Source organism: Hyperoodon ampullatus (assembly GCF_949752795.1).
Source record: "Hyperoodon ampullatus genome assembly, chromosome: 6".
NCBI classification, from domain to species: Eukaryota; Metazoa; Chordata; class Mammalia; order Artiodactyla; family Ziphiidae; genus Hyperoodon; species Hyperoodon ampullatus.
In genome coordinates, this window is record NC_136919.1 from 19,667,845 (window position 1) to 19,691,279 (window position 23,435).

The 23,435-nt window shown below is 49.1% G+C and overlaps 1 protein-coding gene across 2 annotated transcripts; it reads right to left on the reverse strand.

Annotated features, from left to right (window-relative positions):
• Positions 1–809: 809 nt before the first annotated feature.
• Positions 810–21,396, reverse strand: TMEM268 (transmembrane protein 268; the record flags this gene model as incomplete). 2 transcript variants are annotated; one of them, XM_079706646.1, is made up of 8 exons in its annotated part: positions 810–1,011; positions 4,204–4,389; positions 5,865–5,945; positions 6,759–6,869; positions 11,213–11,362; positions 12,389–12,496; positions 15,533–15,642; positions 21,288–21,396. In XM_079706646.1, the coding sequence occupies 8 exons, from the start codon at positions 21,394–21,396 to the stop codon at positions 832–834; spliced, it is 1,035 nt and encodes a 344-aa protein (XP_079562772.1). In that variant the 3' UTR covers positions 810–831. The 2 variants fall into 2 exon arrangements, with proteins under 2 accessions (XP_079562772.1, XP_079562771.1); XM_079706645.1 differs by having other exon boundaries at positions 12,389–12,499.
• Between the last annotated feature and the right edge of the window lie 2,039 nt (positions 21,397–23,435).

Below are 23,435 nucleotides of genomic sequence, written 5' to 3' on the forward strand. Positions count from 1 at the left end.
GCCGAGCACCTGGCAGCCTCTGAGCTCTTCATGGAATTCCACAAGTGACAGATTACGCTTCACTCCAGGACAGAGTTAGTGTTAAGGAACCAACGGCCATTCTCCATCTGCAGTATGAAACCATACCCACAAGCAAGCATGCCTTTGAACAAAATATGTCCTCCAATCAGACAGGATCAGTCTCTTCCAAATATTCCCATTAGCAGTTACAGGTCGTTTGTTTCCTACTCCTGAAGGCCTGTGTGCTAGCGTACAAGCCCAAGTGCCATCGTTTTTCAGAAAATGTAGGGAAAAAACAACTTCAAAATGGAGAACATTCTGAGAATTTACTTCTTCACTTCAGATTGGGAAGAGGCTTCTTATAATCTAAGGGGCCCAAGGCAATGCCACAAAGAGCAGTGTCCTCCCTGAGTCTCCATCTGACAAGGAGCGCGTGGGGACAGGAGCATCACGTGAGACCAAACTTTGGACACACATTCAGTCCGGTCTGGTCATCTTCACATTTCCTGGGCTCTCCAGACGATGAAAGGCATGTGCGGGTGGCCCTTTCATCCATGCCCACAGTTCTAAGCAGCACAGAAAGTACCTCAGAGTGGGACCGTCGGCTTCTGCAAAGGCCAGGGGTCAGTGTGGGATGCTGACAAGCCATTCTTGTGCAGGGTCCTGGAGGGAGCACAATATTTCACAGTGCTGACATGACTGACAGCCTCAGAGCGCCCCCAGATGCTGCTCTCCTAGCCCAGGGCTCACCGTTGGCCACCTTGGGCTCCTGAGGCCTCCCTGACTTCTCACCTTCAGCCTTGGAAGAAGATGTGTACCTTCGTCCCTAGGTCACCTGGCCAGGAATGGGCAGCACCCTGTGCCCAGGATGTGGGCTTCTATGAGCTGGCAGGGGCATGGAATCCTTGGAGAGTCTGTGTGTCGTGTGCCCAATGCCTGGGGGAGCTGAGAGGTCACCAGGAGCCGGATGTAGTAGCCACCAAACACTGCCAGCAGCTGCTGGGCCATTTCCTGGAAGAGGTAGGGAAGCAGAGTGAGGGCCACAGAAAAGTGTCTAAAGCATGAGGGCTACGCCAAGTGGCCCTTACACCCCGGACCAGCAGTAATGCTCACTAGGAAGAACCCGGCAAGGCCCTCACCCGGGACAACTGCAAGATGCCTGAATCTGGTCTGGAACTCCAGCTCTCAAGCTCTGTGGGGCTCCTGCAGCCTCAGTTTCCTCATCTCTGAGGTGGTAACCTAACTGCTAATAGGTGATAATAATATGCACAAAAAAGCTAGGGAGCCTCAGAGCACTAGAGAAATTACCATTGGTTTACACCAGCCAATTGTGCACACACACACACACACACACACATTTTTCCAGTTTCAAGTGTCTGTGATTTTGTAAAGTACATGAGGTCAAGGTAATGCACTTGAAGAAAATCACCAGTAAATGGAGGCAGGGTTGGGGGAATACCCCTCTGACGGCAGGATTCTTCAAGTCATACACAGCAGTACCTGCTGAATTGCTTCAGACAGTACTCCTATATTAAAAGTGCTTATCAAAACTGGATTTATGGGCTTCCCTGGTGGCGCAGTGGTTGAGAGTCCGCTTGCCGATGCAGGGAACACGGGTTCGTGCCCCGGTCCGGGAAGATCCCACATGCCGCGGAGCAGCTGGGCCCGTGAGCCATGGCCACTGAACCTGCGCGTCCGGAGCCTGTGCTCCGCAACGGGAGAGGCCACAACAGTAAGAGGCCCATGTACCGCACAAAAAAAAAAACACTGGATTTATCACAAAAAGACAAATACGGTATGATTCCACTTATATGAGGCAAAGAGAGCAATAAATTCATAGAGACAGAATAGAATGGTGGTTTTCAGGGGCCGGGTGAGGTAAAAGAATTTGTATTTAATGGGTATGTTGTTTCAATTTGGGAAGATGAAAAAGTTCTGGAGGAGGATGTGGTGATGGTTGCACTACAATGTGAATGCGCCTACTGCTACTGAATCGTACACTTAAAAATAGTTAAGGTGGTGAATTTTATACTACGTATATTTTACTGCAGTGAAAAAAATTAAAAAGTGAGAAAGAGGAAAAAAAAATTTTTTAATGTATTTAATGCATGCTCTTAACACATTTGGTCTCTAAAGTTCTATCCACCTGTCTGGCAGTTGGGATTCCAGCAAAGATGCTCCAGTTTCTTTTGTGTGGCATGGAAGTCTTTCACAGTACTTGTGTCCAGTCGGGATGTAATGGAGTAAAGTGTGGGTTACACCCAGCCTGTTTATGTCAGTACAGTTAGGAATCAAGAATAGGCTTTCAGGGCTTCCCTGGTTGCGCAGTGGTTGAGAGTCCGCCTGCCGATGCAGGAAACACGGGTTCGTGCCCCGGTCCGGGAAGATCCCACATGCCGCGGAGCAGCAGGGCCCGTGAGCCATGGCCGCTGCGCCTGCGCGTCCGGAGCCTGTGCTCCGCAACGGGAGAGGCCACAGCAGTGAGAGGTCCGCGTACCACAAAAAAAAAAAAAAAAAAAAAAGAATAGGCTTTCAAATCAAAAGGGCCAAATGGGAATGTCAGCTCAGCCACCCTGGGATGGACCCTGAGCAAAGTCACTTCACCTTGCTTAGCCCACTTCCTCATCAGTAAAAGACAGAAAATCACAGCACCTTTCTGGTTGAGCTGGAGTGAGGACTAAAGGCACTAATGGATAGAAAGCTCAATACCTAATATGCAATAAACGCCATCAGTATCACTACCATTATCATTATTCAAAAAGCAGAAACTCCACCTAGTTCTGTAGGATCTGTGTTTCCTTGGAGTTACCCTTTGTGCTAGAAAAATGTTGAAAACTTCAAACAGCCTACCACTTACTAACTCAGATTGGTCTTCCCGCCCATTTATTCTAAAATTGATAACATAAGAAGCAAAGAACTGTGATAAGAAATTGGCCTCCTGAGGATCATAGGACTGGTTTCTGCCTTGGACTCTGCCACATTCTCCCTTGTCCTGCGACCTTGGGTGAGTCAGCTGACCTCTTGGAGGCTTATTTCACCCATCAAGGAAGAAGGGAAAATAATCTAAACTTCAGAGGATATGCTAAAGAATTTTATGCCTGATAAAAACCTGTAAAAATGTAAGAGGTCATTATAACTATTTCTCCGCCTTTTGCACACACTGGGTTCCTCCTGAAATATGACAGTCTGGCCCAGGTTGAGACTTGGGCATTGCTTGTATTTTCCTTTGCTACTTTATAAGGGCAGCTACTTTAAAAACATGTGCACACACACTGAGACTTGATATTCATGACAGGAAATTGTATTACTATTGGTTTGAATGAATTTGAAAAAATAATTTAAAAGACCCATCATAGTTAATAAGCTATTTCACATAAACCCAGACATGCATGCACAAGAAAGAACGTGATCTTATCAATCTTTTCAGCTCTTTGAAGAGATTAATATATTTATCATTTTCTCTCATAATGGTCCTATTTGCAGGTCCCCCCACTCCCCATCCATGCAAAAGGGAAAGTCTGGGCTGGTTTGGACCTTTAATCCCCAAATCTATTGGATAAAAAAAAATGCAAGTGCTCTCCTGTATCACACCCTGCCGGAGGTCGCCCCTTGCTGCATGTCTCCCAGACAGTGGGTCTGTCCTCATGGTAAGAAGAGGGTTGCATAAGCCGCAAACCACATTACCAGACTTCTGGTCTACCAGCTCTTGACCATACCCAACAGACAGCTTGGGTGGCAGGACCCAACAGAACTCTGGAACAGGAGGAAATGGAATTCAACAGAGATGCATACAAGATTTAAATATCCAACTGCAATTTAAGGAGATGGATGGAGAGATGATAGATTGATGGACAGATTTAAAAATGACCCAAATATTCATCAACATGTCCATGGTTAGGTAGGCTATGATCCATCAATATGCAACTACATATCCAATAGAACTACACAAAAGAATACCAAGATATTTTTTAAATGGGGTGCAGGGGCACCCAATAAGTATAAAATGATTCCTCTAAGCTATCTTTTAAAGTGCTGGGGTGAGGAAGAGAATATTGAAAACTAGTAGGCTAGAAGACGTGTATGGTCCCTACCAACCCAGTAAAGGCGTGTCCCCAGGAATCTAGAGCTTAAGAGCCCCACACAGACTCTATGCAAACACCTGGTGGGGGAGGAGGGGGCCTGACTGGCCCAGGTGCCTGTTACCTCCGGCTCAGCCTCAGGAATAAGCTGGCGAAGCTCAGTCTGCATGAGTGGCCTCTCTGTGGGACCAGGACTGCTGGGCAGGAGAGGAGCCTCCTCCAGCAGGTTCTCCGGCCCCTCGGCCACCGTGGGGCTCACCCCAGTCTCCATGACAACACACAGCTGGCTCAATCTGCTTCTCAGCAAGGACTGCAAAGGAAACAGAGAGGGGCTCAGTGGTGTCCTAAGTTAGGTGGATGTAGGATGCCGGGTGGTTCCCTGAGCCGCAGACCCACATAGGACGGATAGACCGTCTACAGACTCAGATGCTGACCTCAGGAGGCTCTGGAGAGAGCAGATAATTCCTGCAAAAGTATGGTCAGAAGCACTTTTCCTTCCATGCTCTCATCTGCTCCTCAAAGCAGCCTGGGATGTGGGAATCTATACCCATACGTTGCAGATGAGCAAACTGGAGCTCAAAGGAATTGCCCAAAGCCACACAGGAACCAATGGGTCCGGATCAGGGCTAAGCCACAATCCTGACTTCAAAGCCAACTACAGCACTTGCGGGGGCCTGAAAATGGATCCCAGGGAAGAAGCACAGAGCTCGAGGACAGGCGAGCTGGGCTCCAAACTTGGCATCACCAACCAGCTCTGAGGCTTCTCAGAGCCTCAGTTTCCTCCTCTGTGGAACTGGAGCAAACTCTCCCCGTTCTTTCTCAAAACATTCAGGATTTCAAACAAGTGAAAGTCATCTAAATATAAGGTATTTTCCTCTGCCAGAATCTTTATTATTGTTGTTGTTATAAATGAAATATATTCTCACTGCTATTTATTATTATTATTATAGATAAAATTTATATTCACTGTAGAAAATGTGGAAAATGTGACTAGTTAAAAAGGAAAAGAGGGGGCTTCCCTGGTGGTCCAGTGGTTGAGAGTCCACCTGCCGATGCAGGGGACACGGGTTCGTGCCCCAGTCCAGGAAGATCCCACATGCCGTGGAGCGGCTAGGCCCGTGAGCCATGGCCGCTGAGCCTGCGCGTCCGGACCCTGTGCTCCGCAACGGGAGAGGCCACAACAGTGAGAGGCCCGCGTACCGCAAAAAAAAAAAAAAAAAAAGGAAAAGAGGACTTCCCTGGTGGCGCAGAAAAGAGGGGGCTTCCCTGGTGGTCCAGTGGTTGAGAGCCCGCCTGCCAATGCAAGGGACATGGGTTCGAGCCCTGGTCCAGGAAGATCCCACATGCCGTGGAGCAACTAAGCCCGTGTGCCACAACTACTGAGCCTGCGCACTAGGGCCCGCAAGCCACAACTACTGAGCCCACGTGCCACAACCACTGAAGTCCAAGCGCCGAGAGCCCGTGCTCCGCAACAAGAGAAGCCACCACAATGAGAAGCCCGTGCACCACAACAAAGAGTAGCCCCCGCTCGCTGCAACAAAGACCCAACGCAGCCAAAAATTAAATATAAATAAATAAATAATTCTATTTTTAAAAAATTCTTTAAAAAGGAAGAGAAAAACAGCCATAATTCCGTAGGCAAAAACAACCATGATTCCACAGAGGTATTCTTCCTTCCAAGTAACTTTTCCTTAGACACTTGTTCCAACACTGAGGTAATGCAATCTATACAATTTAGCCTCCTGGTTTATTTTTTTGCTTTGTTTTTCACTTAAGGTATCTCACCTCTTGGCTCGTCTTCATTTCTCGAACATGGTCGGACAAAAACTGTACACAGGTCTCCAGGTCGAAGTAGACAAACCAGAGCTGGGGAGAGAAGCAACCATGACTGCTGAGGCCAAAGTCCACCAGACCTTGAACTCTCCATCTCTGAGACGGGCCTCACCTCCTGCCTCCTCGCTGGAGGCTTGCCCTTCTGGGGATGACCAGATTCACCCCGGTCTCCGGCATGAGCACGCCATTCTGCTCTCTCCGAGGCCCCCCGCACGACAGGGTCTCCTTCGGATGGCTGGTAGGCAAGTGGCTTCGTGTGCAGATTTGGAAAATGCCAAACCCTGTGCCCGCTGGGGGCCCACCCATACCCACACCCTGGGCCCCTCACCAGCTAAGAATGCGGACATGGTGCTGAGGAGATTCATCAACCCTCCCAGGCAGAGCCCAGCCAGGCTCAGGCGCCCTGGGCCTCAACCAGCCCAGCTGTGTCCCAGACCCACTGTGTGACCTCTTTCTAGTCACTTCAGGTCTCCCCATTGCCTTGGGGCCAAGAAAACAACCATGCCAGGAGGACAAGGCCCTCAGGGTCTGACCTGCCTCCCCAGGGACCTTGTCTGGGTACTGAGGGCTCAAAATAGAGGAGGCCCCATCTCTTTGCTGAATAAATGTTGAATGAGGAATGTGGCTTGGATGGTCTCCGAGCTTCCCTTCCAGCCCCGCCTCGTGGAGGTTCTAGGCTGCTGGTTACCTCCCAGAGAGGAGCCTCCAGAAAGAAACACTGGAGCAGAGACGAAGGAAGGGCTGCTGACACCATCTCCGTTAGCAGACTCCGGGGGACACTGCGCAGACTGGGAGAGCCCAGCCCCAAAGTGGGCCCACTGGAGAGGTCACTCCGAGTCACAGTACCTGAATCACACTCTGGCAGCCTTCTACTGTGTCTGTCACCCCCAACAGCACCCGGTGTCTCAGGAGGGCTCCGTTGGCAGCCGCCAGCCTCAGATCCGTGTTGGCGTTGGCCTGTAAGACAAACGCCAGCGCCATGGCCCAACCTCCATGCTGCCGGGGAGCTCTTGGGCCTGGGCAATAACCACACACTGTCCCTCCCCGAGACACCACGGGACAATCCTGGTCTCCAAGACACATCCATTGTCTCCCCTATAAAACAGACCGTGGCATTGTTGGGACAATAAATTCAATAGTGTCAGAGAGCTTCGGGTGAAGCCCAGCTCTGCTACTTCCTGGCGGTGTGGCCCTGAACAAATGTGTCCCTTCTGAGTCTTGCTTTCTTCAGTTGTTGAAGAAGGTTAAAAAGCATCTCCGGCCCTTAGGAACATGGTGAGATTGAACTGAGATTGTGTGTGTGACGCACTTAACCCGGTGCCTGGGACACAGTCAGGGGCCACACATATCTGCAGGAGGAGGGGGCTGGAGAGCTCTGAGCATCGATTGTGGAAATAAAGCACCTGCTTTCCATACTACCTAACCCAGTGACTGCTGGGCCCTCGGAGGGGGGCTCTGGGAATCCATCTTCTTCTTTTCCCACCAGAACCAACTGACGCCATGGATGACAAAGTAGGTGCTAAGCAGACCAGGGAGGAGAGGACAGGAAGGGTGAGAGGACCCAAAGCTCTAAAAGACCCTACAAGGACTTTCAGATGCAATTAGAAGGCAACCCAATCGAGGACAACGGTCTCCAAAACAGGAAGGACCCCTGTAGGGAGCTTTTGAATGTATGAGAAGGCCCTTAACAGTTGTCACAGGACAGGCGATGCTGGCATTTAGGGACAAACACCAGGGATGCTAAACACATGCCTTCCACTGTAGGCCACGTCCCATGACAGAGAATCTTGCACGTGGGAGAACTGTCCCCCAGCCTACCTGAACCCCAAATGTCCCACTGGGCACAAGCACATGTGAAAAAATCTATTCATAATTCTCTGACAGGCCAACCTAATTCCATTTTACATATAAACCTAAAGTGTTTTGTGAATAGGTTTTAAAATACATTGAATTTTCCAGGAATGCCACTGAAGGCACACCTCGTTTATTGCGTTTCACTTTATTGCGCTTTACAGATACTGCCTTTTTTGTGTTTTGTTTTGTTTTACAAACTGAATGTTTGTGACAATTCTGAGTCGAGCAAGTCTATCGACGCCATTTTTCCACCAGTGTTATTTTTTAACTAAGGTATGTGCGTTGCTTTTTTTAGACATAGTGCTTTTACACACTTAATAGACTACAGTATAGTGTAAACATAACTTTTATATGCCAAAAAATTCGTGTGACTCGCTTTATAGCGGTGGTCTGGAACCAAACCCACAGTATCTCCAAGGTCTGCCTGTATTATGAAAATCAAGGGATGATTATATTTTGTTTTGCCTAGAACTTTAGCAAGGGTGTTCACCCTTTCAGAAACCCCTGTCACCAAGATTTCAGGTCCTGACTCCATCTCTTAACTACCTATATAACCCTGGGCAAATTAGTCACCATCTCTCTGCCTCCACACCCTCACGTCCAAACTGGAGATAACACCCCCTAATAATAAGGGTTAGAATAAGGATGAAATGAGTTAATTCACGTAGGACACCTGGAAGAATGAACGCTCGATATATGTCACCTAGTAATATCTTTATGATGACGATACTGAACTGAAGACACCATGTTTTCCACTGTACCACGTTGGCCACAAACGAATATTTTTAGGAATGTTCAACATACCCTAGTGATGTGTTTTACTCTACAGGGGATAAAAGACAGAGTCTTGCCTGCCTTCATAAGCCTCTGATCTTGAAAAAGGCTAATAATGACCCAAACAAGGGGAAAACAAGGCAGTGTGTACAAATGCTGAGGCTCTCAAGGATGCTATGTGATGCGGGTAGGACACAAACAGTAAGAGTGACAGTGGTCAGGAAAGGGGATCTGCATGGTCCTGAGAGATGAGGGATCCGAGGATAAAGAAGTCCTTGAGCTGAGGCTCAGAGGAAGACCTGAGCGAGGCTGTGTGACTACAGACTAGTTACTTAACCTCTCTGAGCTTTGGTTTCACCACTAGTGAAGAGTAAATAATCATAACAGTTGATACATAGTGAGCATTTATGTAACACCAAGTAAGATTATAAGCACGTTGCGTCATTTAGTATTAAGTCATTTAGTTCTCCCAACAAGCCTATAAGGGAGCTAAAATTATTATCCCATTGTACAGATGAGAAAACTAAGGCCCTGAGAGGTTAAATAATAAATCACCCCAGGTTGCAGGGCTAGCAAATGGCAGAGGTACCCTGCCTTCCTGTGAGGTTGTTGTTGGGCATGGATATCAAGCCCCAAACACAGAACACATAATAAGTGCTCATTAAACGATGGTCCTATGAGAAAGTAAAGGATCCTGGAGGGGATCAACAAACAGTGATGACAGAAGGGCTATTATGTACCTGGGGCCTCCATGCTGCACCTACGCGTAAAGATCTAGGGTCTTGTTTGTCTCTGTGCCCTGTGCCTAGCACATCCCCTGGCACTTGTGGAGGCTTCATAAATGCCAGCTGAATAAGGAAGAAAGGGAGGAAGGAGGCAGAGAGCCCCAGCAGGCATTCCCTGAACTCCCTGAAGCACCTGCCAGGTGCCAGATATTTTGCTTGCTCCTGATAAAGCAGGGCACTTTGCTTCTTACCCCTCCCCAAGAGAAGGTTCTTGCTGCAGAAGCAGCCAGCTCCACTGATTTTTTTACAGGCCAAACACAGGGGCCATGAGAGCTTCAGCAGAGCCCAAGGGCAGCATTATTCTGTCACCCTCATCGCAAAGCCCGACAAAGATCCTTTCAGAATGATTAAGCCATGAAGTTCCTATTTGTCCCTGTGAGCACAGACACTAAATGGAATTCATACCCCCAAACCCTGACCACATTTCCCAACATCCCACCCTCTCCTCTGGAGTGAGGCAAGAGTGGAGTGTTTGCTAAAGATCTCAAAGTCCAGCTCTGTGCTAGGTGCTGGGGGAGCTTTTGAAGCAGCCGGAAAGACAGTGGAGGGGTGGTTGCCAGAATAAGAGTCCCCCAAGGATGCGTAAATCCTACTTCCCAGAACCTGTGAATTTATGTTACTTGGCACAGAAAAATTAAGGGTGTAGATGGAATTAATGTTGCTAATTAGTTAGCCTTAAAACTGGAAGATTGTCCCAGATTATCTAGACAGCCCAATGTAATCACAGGGGGCCTTGAAAGTAGAAGAGGGAGACAGAAGACTCAGACTCAAGAATGCGAGAAGGACTCAACCTACCACTACTGGCTTTGACGATGGAGGAGGGGGCCATAAGCCAAGGAACGCAGGTGGCCTCCCGGAGCTGGAAAAGACAAGGAAACAGATTCCCCCCACTAGAGGCTCCAGAAAGGAGGCAGCCCAGCCCTGTCAAACTTTTAAACTACAGAACTGTAACACAACACATTTTTGTTGTTTTAAGCCACTGCATTTATGGTTATCTGTTACAGCCACAGAACACCAATACAGTTGGGTATTGACTGAGAATATGGCTTGGAATCTGAGCGTCCTGGCCTTGAATTCCAGCTCTGCCATTTATTAGCAGCATGACCTTGGACTACTTCTTGGGCCTTTCGGAGCCTCGGGTTCCTCACCTGCAAAATGAACGTAAAAGCCTCTACCCAGAGATTTACTGGGGGGTTTAATGAGTTAATGCATGTAAAGCATTTAGTAGATGACCTACCACATATGAAGTGCTCAACAGTAACAAAAGACAGATGTTGAAGAAGCAGAAGACAATTAGCAAACCATACATTAAGCCAGGGGGTATCGATCGCCTTTGTGAATGAGATCAGGAATCAGAGGGTTCAGGCTTTGAACCTCCACTCTGCCACTCAGAGTGGGATTGGGACAAGTTACCTAAACTCCCTGATCACCCATCCACTCTCTGCCTCAGAGGTGGTTACTGGGGTTAAATGAGACACAACTGTCAACCAAGCACCAGGTAGAGTCCATCCACCTCTCTCCAGGTACCTTGTGCTGTGAGGTGGGTCCAGGAAGCACCCTCGCTCACAGGGCTGTGGCGAGCACCCAGGCAGAGGAGATGCATGGAAGGGCTCAGTCGCCTCAAAGTGCCATCCTGCCCGCTCCCAGACTCTCTCAAAACACAGCCTGCTTCCAGCAAAACAACCCACAGGCATTAGAGAGAAAAACAGAAAGGATTTAATCACATGTGTGATTTGATTTCTTTTAGTCACTGGGCACGTGGGTCAGGGTGAATTTTCATGGTTGGGGAAATTCTTTGAAGCAGGTAAAAGAAAAATCTGACTTGGGATTCTCCTGTCCACACAGCCTTTCTGGAGGGAGCGTGGCTGGAGTCCCCGGATGTCTTACCTTCCTCTGGTGTCTCTCGAAAATGAGCACAAGAGTCAGGGTCAGGCTCATGGCAGCCAGGGTCACGAGCAGCACACCCAACCAGTGGTTCCCCAGGGCGAACATCTGGCTGGTGGAGTAGATGTTGGCCCATACCACCACGTAGAACACCTGCAAGAAGTCAGAGAAAGGGAACGGTCAGGAACACCAGTCCTCAAACGAAGCAGCTCCATTCCAAGGGACACCCTCTGGCCACTTCTGACACCCTTCATGGATGCGAGAGCTCACAAGGCCAGTCAGAGACTGATGGGGGCGGGAGATTGGGGTGGTCTGTGAGAATGGGCCCTTGTTCCTTGTTCAAAAGCAAAGGGAGAGGCAAGGGGTTAGAATAGCTACTCCAAATCCTTCCTTACTCTGAATTCAAATAAAACAGAAAAGGGCAGGGGGCTTGGGAGTGAGATAAATTTGAATCAGAAGCCCACGTTGATCCTTCAACAGCTAGGTGGCCTTAGATAAGTTGTAACAACTCTCTGGGCCTCAGTTTCCTCATCCGTAAAAAGGGGATAATAATACCTACTTCACATGTTGTTATAAGGGTTAATAAGATAACCTACGTAATAGCCTAGCACTTCTTAGGAAATCAGTAACTGCCAGTTGCCATCCCTTCCCCTCCTAGAAGCAGGACATGGGAGTCAAGAGTGCTTTTTGACCATTTATACATACAGAGGAGTGGCAGGTCACAGTGGTTAAGAGCACAGATGCAGAAACCAGAGTGCCTGGGTTCCAACGCTGTCTGTGCCATATTCTGTATGCCTGTGTGTGTTTATGTATATATATATAGGTGTATACATATGTTTATATGTATACACACACACATATATGATTAGAGCTGAAATAGACCAATCTGTTGAACAGATGGGGAAACCAAGTCCCAGAGAGGAGGAAAGTCTTGACAAAGCCAGTGGTGGGTCTACAGATTCCCAATCCCCCAGCTCTGCCCTTAATAAACCCTGCCTCCCATCCTCTACATGGGGAGCTGGTTACAACTCTCCCCCATGAATCTCCTCTTACACCAAACCCAGGTCCAGGTGTACTGCTCTCTCCCAGGCAGCCCAGCCACCAGCCCCCAAACCCGTGACCCACACCAGGGCACTATGCCGAATTCAGCAGTGCCTCAGAGGCCTCCCTCGCTCTTACCACAGCGAAGGCCAGCCGCATAGGCCTCGAGTTGTAGATGATGTATCTTCTCACTTGGGGCTCCAAGAGGGCACTCTCAGCCAGGCTCCTGTACTGCTCAGCCGGGACCTGCTTGGCCACCCAAGGGAAAGAGACCCGTCAGCCACGGAGAACCACGCCCCACTCCTTCCCACCAGCAGGGGTGCTGTGGCCAGTTCACGTGGCTGGCATGTGGAAGGGGGATGAGGTGCATTCCTGGCTGCCCCCAAAGCCAGAATGAGGAGCATGGAGCACTGCGTGACAATCACAGGGTGCAGCTTCCAGCTCAGAGAAGGACAGGCACCACTGGGGAGGTGGGACAGCTCGAGATCCAGGAGGACATCCAGGAGAGGGATCCCTGTAGCCCAAGGCTCAGCACCTCACAGCAGACCCAGGATAGCCTAATGGTTAAGGTGCAGGCTGTGGAGTCAGCCAGCCCTGGGTCTCCAAACCTTGGCCCTGCCCCTTGTGTGCTGTGTGACCTGGAGCAAGTAACCCCACTTCTCCTCAGTTTCCTCCTCTTTAAAATGAGGATAGGGACTTCCCTGGTGGTGCAGTGGTTGGGAGTCCACCTGCCACTGCAGGGGACACGTGTTCGCGCCCTGGTCCGGGAGGATCCCACATGCCGCGGAGCGGCTAAGCCCGTGCACCACAACCACTGAGCCTGCGCTCTAGAACCCGTGCTCCGCAACAAAAAGAAGCCACCACAATGAGAAGCTCCCGCACCGCAACGAAGAGGAGTCCCTGCTCACCGCAACTAAAGAAAGCCTGGGCACAGCAACGAGAACCCAATGCAGCCATAAATAAATAAATAAATAAAAATTTTAAAATAAATAAGTAAAATAAAATGAGGATAATCAAAGTACACCTTGTAGAGGTGATAGGCATATTAAATAAGATAATACATATAAAATATTTACAATAAATACAATAAATATACATATAGTATGTATATACATATTATCTGGACATCTTTGGGGGCCTCTGTTCTCTTACTTAGACAGATATGTGTGTCTAAGTGTATGTGTACACAAGCCCGGTGCTGGTTCCATAGTGAACACTTGATACACAAGTGTTATTCTCAAACTGTACCATCAATAACTATTAATACAGTCCAAGATACTGAAAATTCACATCTTCCTGCCCAAACAAAAAATGTCATAGAGCAAAGGTCCTATGAGAATGGATTGCTTAAGAACACAGAATTTAATCATTAGAGATGATATTTAGGAACATGGTAGAACAAGATGTAAACTGTTCATCAGTTAAGAAAACCCAATCTGAAGACAACTGTTTAAGAAAAATGTTCTTTTGTACAAAGGCTGAAAGGAAGCGTGGGAAGTAAAACCAGCTCATGTGCTGATGTGGGGCTAGTACTGTCAACTTGGAAAGTTTCCCTTTAATGGTGATAAAATGTTGTTTTAAACCATAATGCAATTCTGTTTTAAAGGAGTACTCTCAAGTCTTCAGGGTAAAATTAGCAATGTAGCTTCCTCATCCATAAATAATCCTCCCTGGGCAGTGAAGATGAAGGCCTAATCATGCTGGAGGATTTGAGAAGAGCAAGAACCACACCTGTGGGCTTCCCTGGTGGCGCAGTGGTTGAGAGTCTGCCTGCCGATGCAGGGGACATGGGTTCATGCCCTGGTCCGGGAAGATCCCACATGCCGCGGAGCGGCCGGGCCCGTGAGCCATGGCCGCTGAGCCTGCGCGTCTGGAGCCTGTGCTCCGCAGCGGGAGAGGCCACAGCAGGGAGAGGCCCACGTGCCGCAAAAAAAAAAAAAAAAAAAAAAAAGAACCACACCTGTGGGAACTTAATAGCAATACCACAATTTATTGAACATTTACTATGTGCCAGGGCCAGTGCAAGTGTTCCTCGAGCACTACTTCTCTTAATCCACACAAAAACCCTGTGTAATAGGTATTAATATTGCCCTCGTTTTACAGATGATGAGACTGTGGCTCAGAGAGATTAAGTCACCTGCCTAAAGTCACCCAGGCAGTAAGCAGCTGAGCTGGATCTGCATCCAGATCTATGAACCCCCATGAAGCCTATGCCTCGAATCACTATGCTTGAAGGTACTGCATTATCATCTAATGAATTCATGCACCCTTCCCTTTGCAGAAGCAGTTCCTTCTCCTAAAATGCCCTTCCTCCTGTCCACCCAGCAAACTCCTTTTTTTCCTTCAAGAGCACAGATCCAGTATCTGCTCCTCTGCAAAGCTTTTGTTAGAATAAATAAAGGAAACCTCATTTATACTGGAGTTGGGAAGGCCAGAAGGAGGTGCTCTCATGCCCTACCACTCATTGTCATCTGCAGACTCCAAACAGGAAGAGAATCACCTTGCATCTCCAACAGGAAGAAGGTCGGTTTCTGCCTTTTACTACCTCAGCAGGAGGAAGGAAGATTTTCTCCTCGCCTGGCAATAGCCCAGCCAACAAGAGGCTGTCACAACTCAGCCAATGAAAAGCCACTACACTTCGAACCCCCAGTTTCCCCCACTGGCCTCCTTGTTTATAAGAGCCCCTCCCAACTTCTCTTTTATCTCTATAAAAGAACAGTTCTTTCCTTTGTTTCTCCAGACTTGCCCAGTTTTTACTATAGCGTGCTTGTCCCGAATTGCAACTTTCTGCTATTACCGAAGAAACCCATTTTGCCAGTATAATAACTGGCTGCTTTAGTTTTAAGGCAGACACTTTCATAACCACTGCTCCCCGAGCTGAGTTTATCACTTTCTCCCGTGAATGTCCTCAATGCCTTGTGCATCCCTCTACTGCAGCATTTATACCATACTGTTCTGCTTTACCTGACGCATGTCTATCTCACCCACTGGGCTCTGTGAGCAGTGTGACGCCAGACACAGGGACCTAGTCACCTCTGTAGTACTCAGTGACCGCCTAAGTGGCCAGCACAGGGTGGACACCCCAAAACACACATCTGTTAAGTGAATTAATTGGAAGGAGAGGACATCTTCCTTATGTCCCCTACCATGTTGAGCACAGGATAGGTGTTTAATAAAACTGTTGTGAATAATTGGATGATAGAATAGATAGACGGACAGATAGGTGGATGGACAGATGGATGGAAGAAAAAGTACTAAGGACTCAATAAAGTCAGCACTCACCTGAATGCCCCATGTCTGCAGTTGTTCCTCAGCGGCTCCCAGATCGAAGGAGATGGGTGCACAGGTATTGTCAATCCGGAGAACTGTGAGGACCTGGCCATTGTGGAGCTCTGAAAGCAGACCAGAAGCTTCACGTGGCTGAGCAATAAGGACTTTGGGTGAGCCCAGACCTTGATGGCATCACCTCCTCTGGCCTTGAGAACATTCTCATAGCAACGAGGGACTTGCCATCCTCAAACCCCTACAGGAGAAGGACTGGACTTGACTGGAAAGCTCCCAGGAGACAGAACTGAGGCCGGAGGCTATTAGGACATTATTTGAGACCATAAAAGGAAGAACTTCTCAAGAATGTGAGCTGTCCACACACAGTCTGCGAGGTAGTGGGCCCCCCCTCACAAGGGATATTTAAACAGAGATTGAGCAACTAATTGCACTGAGGAGATGATCCAGCAGACATTTATTCGAGGATGGCAAAGGAAGCGCAACCAAACAACTTACATCCCTAGTGGGCTCGGAGTCTAAGTAAGAGGTAACAATGTGGTAGGCACAACAGTGAACCCCCAAGGATGTCCCCACCCTAACCCCCAGAACCTGTGAATACGTTATCTTACATGGCAAAGGAGAATGGGGGTTGCAGGTGAACTTAATGGTATTAATCAGCCGGCCTGAAATAGGGAGATTATCCTAGATTATCTGGGTGGGCCCACTGTAATCACAAGGATCCTCAAAAGTGGAAGAGAGGGAATTCCCTGGCGGTCCAGTGGTTAGGACTCCATGCTGTCATTGCTGAGGGCACAGGTTCGATCCCTGGTTAGGGAACTAAGATTCCGCATGCCATGCAGCACAGCAAAAAAAAAAAAAAAAAAAGTGGAAGAGGGAGGCAGCAGAAGAGCCAGCAGGGATGTGACTACGGAAGAAAGGTACAGAGAGATGGAACATTACTGGCTTTAAAATGGCGGAAGGGGACTTCCCTGGTGGTCCAGTATTTAAGAATCCGCCTTCCAATGCAGGGTACGCAGGTTCGATCCCTGGTCGGGGAACTAAGATCCCACAGGCCACGGGGCAACTAAGCCCAAGCCCACGCGCCATGGGCTTAGCTCTAGAGCCTGCGCGCCACGACTATAGAGAGAAGCCCGTGTGCCGCCTGCATGCCGCAACTAAAACCCAACGCAGCCAAGTAAATAAATAAATATAAAATTTTTTTTTTAAATGGTGGAAGGCTTCAGGAGCCAAGGACTGTGGGTGGCCTTTAGATACTGGAAAAGAAAAGGAAACAGATTCTCCGCTGGAGCTTCCTCAAGGAATGCAGCCTTGTTGACCAGGGCTGTCAGGCTGTGAGCCGACAGTCTGGCCAGTGTCAGACTTCTAACCTACAGAACTGTAAGAGAAGAACTGCATTTGCTAAGCCACTGTTAGTGGCACCTGTTACAACAGTCACAGAAAACTAATCTGCTGACTTACGGGCCAGCCCTCCCCAGCGTCTCTGCACTCGCTCAACATTTTAAAAGCATATAGCGAGTGAAGTCATCCCTCAAAAACACACATCATCTCAGGCTTGTCACAACGGCTATCAAAACTCTTGCCCTGCGGGGCTGCAATGAAGCCAGACCAGGAGACCCGAGGGAGGCCAGCTACAGTGAAATCCCCTCGGGTCCAGGGAGGAAGAGCAGCAGAGAGAAGCCAAACCAACTTCCCTTCTGAGTAGAGAAACTCTGAACAAAAGGACCGAGATCTCCTTCCATCACGTACGAGGCCCAGGGAGCCATCAGAGAGCAGCCAGGGCAGCTGCTGTGGGGTAGTCCAGCCCTGAGAGTCTAGGATCCCAGCATTCAGCCACGCAGGGCTGGGAGCTGAATATTTCAGCACATTTTCTGTAGCTGTTGCTCAGAAAAGGAGGCAGGACTGAAGGGATTAAATCATGAACATGTTACCTGCTGGCTCAGGGCCCAGCTCGGGGTAATCCCTGAGTCTTAAAGCAAAATGACTAGCTCTAGGGCTTCCTGGTGGTGCAGTGGTTGAGAATCTGCCTGCCAGTGCAGGGGACATGGGTTCGAGCCCTGGTCTGGGAAGATCCCACATGCCACAGAGCCACTAGGCCCGTGAGCCACAACTACTGAGCCTGCGCGTCTGGAGCCTGTGCTCCGCCACAAGAGAAGCCCGCGCACCGCGATGAAGAGTGGCCCCCGCTCGCCGCAACTAGAGAAAGCCCTCACACAGAGACGAAGACCCAACACAGCCAAAAATAAATAAATAAATAAATAAATTTTTTTTAAAAATGACTAGCTCTGGGGCTTCCCTGGTGGCACAGTGGTTGAGAGTCCGCCTGCCGATGCAGGGGACATGGGTTCGTGCCCCGGTCTGGGAGGATCCCACATGCCGCGGAGCGGCTGGGCCCGTGGGCCATGGCCGCTGAGCCTGCGCATCCGGAGTCTGTGCTCCGCAACGGGAGAGGCCACAACAGTGAGAGGCCCGCAAACCGCAAACAAAAAAAAGAAAAAAAAAGAAAAAGAAAAAAAAAATGACTAGCTCTACCTTCCTGGGAATCCCTGGCCCACCCACACGCTCCTCTAACCCCTCACCCTGTCCATCCCTGGGCCCTGCCACCTGGGCCAACAAAATCTCTCCCAGCTCTGGGCATCCCTTGGTATCTTCATCACAACCCTAGGCTAGGCTCCCTTCACCTCTCCCTGTACCTGCCATAGTCTCCTAACTGGTTTCTCCAACCTGCTCTTCCTCTTACAATGCATTCACACAGCAGCCAGAGCACAAATCAGATAATACAAATTCTCTGAGTAAAACTTTCAGTAGCTTCCCAGTCCTCTGGCAAAAACCAACCTCCTTACCAAGCTCCCCCAGCCCTTCGAAGAACTAGCCTCCTGCCAAACTCACCTTGAAGGCTCAGCCTCATTCTGTGTCTTGCCACCCCAGCCTCCTTAGCTCCCTGGACATGTAGTGTTCTCTCCCACCCCAGGGCCTTTGTGCATGCTCTTCCGGCTCTCTCCCTACAACACATCCACCTAGCCTCACACCGTTATATCTAAGTCATCATTTGTGTTCCAGCTCATTAATCCCTTGCCCAGGGAGTCTTCCCTGACATTCTAAACTCGTGGCAGATCAAATCTGATAAACCTGCCCATAACTACATGCTCTTCTCCTTTATGTGTATCAAAGACGAGCACACGTGTATGCAATTACTTGATTAAAGTCCATTGTCTCCATCAGACTATATACTCCCACATTGGTTTTGCACATCACTGAATCCCCTGAGCTGGGTTCAGTGCCAGGTGTACAGTCGGCACTAAATAAATGCTTCATGTATAAATGAGGTGGGGAAAGCACAAGCTAGATGGTTTGGGGTTCAAATGGTAACTCAGCCTCTCACTAACAGAGCACCTTGAAGAAACAATTTAATCCCTGGCCATCCCCTTAGAGGATGATCATATCCACCGCAGAGGATTTTGCAAATAATTAAGATGATGAAAATTAAGCACTTGGTGCAAAATGGGTACTGAATGACTGGCTGCTACTGTTGTCATAATTTAAAAGCCAGCTTGTCAAAGCTCCTAAGTTACCATAAAGGCACACCAGTTTAGCTGTGTTGGTTTTTACCTTCCCACACCTTGTTCCAGAAAGGATTTAAGGCGGCTTCATAAAATAAAATATGAAAAGATAAAATTATAAAATTAGATTTAAAAATAAGCAAATGAGGGAAAACAAACAAAAAGAAGATCGAGACCAAAATAAAATAGAACAATAAAATACGATAAGAATAGCTTCCAGGAACTGAGCCCATCTGATGCACCAGGCACGGGCTTAGACTCACAGTCGTGATTCCGTTTAATCCTCCAAGACTCCTAGAAGGTGGAAAACCATTACAATGGAAAAGGAAACTGAACCTCTGAAAGGAGAACCAGCTTGCCTGGTGGTACCAGGGGAAATGAAAGTAAGAAGAGAAGTGAAGAGAAAGGGTAGCATACAAAATGCAGGCGGTCGTGCTGTGTGGAGCCTCAGACTAGCCCTCCACTGCACAGCACAGAGCAGACAACCCACGCTGAGCTGGATCCCAGGCATGGAGGTTGTGAACCGCTCCCCTAGCATTGCTCTTTACACTATGAGGACAGTGTTTGCCTGAGCAATATGAGGACTTTTCATAGTGTCTCTGTTTCCCTTTCAAACCATGAGTTCCTGGATTCTTGGCAATAACTCTCTCATCTGTTCCTCAAAGTGAGAACTGCAAGTCCTCCACTTAGAAATACTTGTTTTTACACCTAGGCTAAGAAAAAGGATCTGAAAAGCTACCAAAGAAGCATGTGTGTGTGTGTGTGTGTGTGTGTGAGTGTGTGTGAGTGTGTGTGAGTGTACAGGGAGCTATTTCCTATAGTGGGACAAGAAATGGCTTGCCAAAAACCAGTAGAGCAATATCTTCAAAGAGCTGAAGGCAAATTATTCCATTCCATTTCATTCTACTGGTGTGTGTGTGTATGTGAACTGCTTTCCTAATAACAGTAGTCATAAAAGGAACCCTTGTTTTTAAGTTTTAAATCATCTAAGAAACAAGCCACAATGCAAAATGCCATCTCCCCTTGCCTACGCCCAGCCACTCATTCATTCATTCATTCAACAAAACACTTATTGAGCACCTACTATGGGCCAAGGGCTTCGCTGGTGGCGCAGTGGTTAAGAATCTGCCTGCCAATGCAGGGGACATGGGTTCGAGCCCCGGTCCGGGAAGATCCCACATGCCGCGGAGCAACTAAGCCCGTGCGCCGCAACTACTGAGCTGGCGCTCCAGAGCCCGTGAGCCACAACTCCTGAAGCCCAGGTGCCGAGAGCCCGTGCTCTGCAACAAGAGAAGCCACTGCAATGAGAAGCCTGTGCACCGCAACAAAGAGTAGCCCCCGCTCACCGCAACTAGAGAAAGCCTGCGCATAGCAACAAAGACCCAATGCAGCGAAAAATAAATAAATAATAATAAAATTTTAAAAATAATAATACTATGGGCCAAGCCACGTGCTAAGTAGTGTAGACACAGTGATGAACAAAGCAAAGCAGGGTCCCTGCACTCGTGGAGCTTACATTCTAGTGAGGAAACTGGACATTCAACACTTTATTACACAGGTAATTATTTAATTACAGACTGGTCATTGCTATAGGGAGAAACAGGAATATATCAGAGGGTCCCGGCTTAGGCTGGGTCATCAGGAGAGGATTCCCCATGGAAGGGATATCTGGACTTAGCTCTGAAGGATGGATGGAAATTAAGCAGGGAAAAGGAGGCAGGGAAAGGGCATAACACACAGAAGGGACAGCAGGTGCAAAGGTCCTGGGGCAGGGCAGCATGGCAGGAACAGAGAACAGGGGCACCAAGAGCCATTTAGGCAGGCCTGGCAAGCTGGCGAATGATAGATCTCCATGCTAAGCCTAATGGGAAACACTGAAACACAAAGTGCTTTGGTTGGCTGTGCATTTTTAAAAATCTCTCTGAGACACCATGCAGAGAACAGAAGAGGCAAGGAGGAGAGGTGCTAGGAAGCTACAGCAGGGATCCTGGCAGAGGGCAATCTAATGAGTTGGTGACAGAGAGAATAGGTAGAAATGACAGAAACTGGCCTGGAAACACATCCCCAAATGCCCACCCTTCTCTAAAGATACTTCCGTGCCCCTCCACTCCCCTCCCCTCAATCATACATAGTATGAGTCCAGTTCAGCATCCTGGGGGGATAGGGGAGGAAGGAATTAAGGGTCATGATCCTACCTTGCCCCCAGCCAGGAGGGCTCCCGCCAGGCAGGGCGCTCCACCCAGGGGAGGAGGTGGGCAAGGAGCCGGCCGCACCGCCGGGGTCCATCTGCGGTTCACACGCCATAGCAGAGCCAACAGGACTTCTGCTTCCCCTTCTCAGAGCTGTGGTGCATCCTGGAGCAGCCAGCTCAGCTTCGCCTGCCTTCAGAAAACAACATCACGAGAAAGAACTTCAGGCCTGGTCCTGGGCAGGCCAGGCTCCTCAGGCTCTCAAGGCCAAAGCCATCACCAGACCAGTGAGAGCCACCCAGAGTCTTCCCTTGGACTGTGGTCTTGCTGATCATGCTGAGGAACGTTCTCAGAGGCGGTGAGGGGGAAGGGCTAAAACCCTCCAAGGCCTTGGCTGAGACTTCCCTCTGCTCTTGGATCTTCTCCAGCTCAGACACATCGAGGGACCCACGGAGAACTCACGAGCTGACCAGGCCCCACTCCCAGGCATCCGGGATTTCCCTTCCTGACTGAGTACAGGGCAGGTATATTCATCACGGGGAGCCTTGTTTATACAAAGCAGCAAAATGTTATGAAAGGAAAAGAGCAAGGACTTTAGCACCAAAAGACCTAGATTTGAACCTTCACTCAGCCCTCACATGCTCTGGGACATTCACTGTCAAGGTACTTAACTCCCTGAGCCTTTCTGACCTCATCTATAAAATGGGTTCAGGGAGGCCTATCTGGCATAGATGCTGTGGGGGTAACACAAGGAGACATAAGTATGGCATCCAGTACCCTGCTCATCATAAGGCCCATTTCCTCACAGGTTTTTCCCATTTCACAGGAGAGAAAACAGAGGGTCAAAGATGTGACATGACCTGCCCAAGGTGGGATGGCTGGGAGCTGTGGGGACAGGAGATGGACCAGGCCATCCAGCTGCAGAATCCAAGCCCATCATTCCCGTGCCCCTGAACCTCAGCACCCAGGTCTGGCTATCGCTGAGCCTCCTCCTTAAACTGCCTTAAAAAAGACTGGGTCGGGCTTCCCTGGTGGCACAGTGGTTGAGAGTCCGCCTGCCGATGCAGGGGACGCGGGTTCATGCCCCGGTCCGGGAAGATCCCACATGCCACTGAGCGGCTAGGCCCGTGAGCCATGGCTGCTGGGCCTGCGCGTCTGGAGCCTGTGCTCCGCAACGGGAGAGACCACAATGGTGAGAGGCCCGCATACCGCAAAAAAAAAAAAGACTGGGTCGAGGGAGACTGCATTTCCCAGGTGTGATCTAGTAACAAGCTCCAGTTGGCATCTGAGCTGCCAAGCTGTGGGAGGGCAGGGACCATCTCCCCTCACCTAGCCCAAGCCTGGCGCACAGCAGGCACTCCTAAATATCACTGAGTACCGGTCAGTCATATCACCCTTTACTTCCTCCCTCTTATCTTGTACCCCCCCAAGAGGCATGAAAGCAACAACAACAGCCCAAGGATGTCTGCCCCGCACTTAGCAATAACTGAGGCCCTTTCCTGCCTCACCTGATTATACCCTAGGCCCAGGAGACAAACAGAATCCTTGGATCCATTTTCCAGACCAGGAACCCAGGGACATCATAGCTAGGAACCTGCTGCCTGGAGGAGCTGTACTGGAATCTCAGAAAGGTCCTTGAGCCCACCCTCCCTCCTCCAGGCAGGAGGGACCACCCACAAGCTGGAGCTGCACAGACATCCTTCCCAGACTGCATGGAAGGTTCATTAGCTGCAAAATCCCACAACTAGACATTGTCTTTGGGAAGAAGAAATCCCAGCACCCCAGTTGGCCCAATTAGCCTCCACAAAGTCCCAACCAGGAGAATTCATTCACCTGAAGGCCATTTAATGTAATGGATAAAAGCAACCTGCATCGTCCTGCCACTTCCCACGTGTACGACCTGGAGCAAGTGACTTGTATCTGCCTCCGTTTCTACACATGTAAATGGGAATAATGTAACGAGGCTGTTGTGAGGCTTAAGGAATTCATACTTGAATCACTTGAGAGCAGCACGGGGCAAAAAGGAATATAGCAATCATTATTTTTACTCCACAGACACTCCCTAAGAACCTTCTAGTGCCAGGCCCTGTGCTTTTTAAACTATAAAACCAGAAATAAAATCTTAAGTCCCTCCCCGTTCAGCCCTCCCTGCTG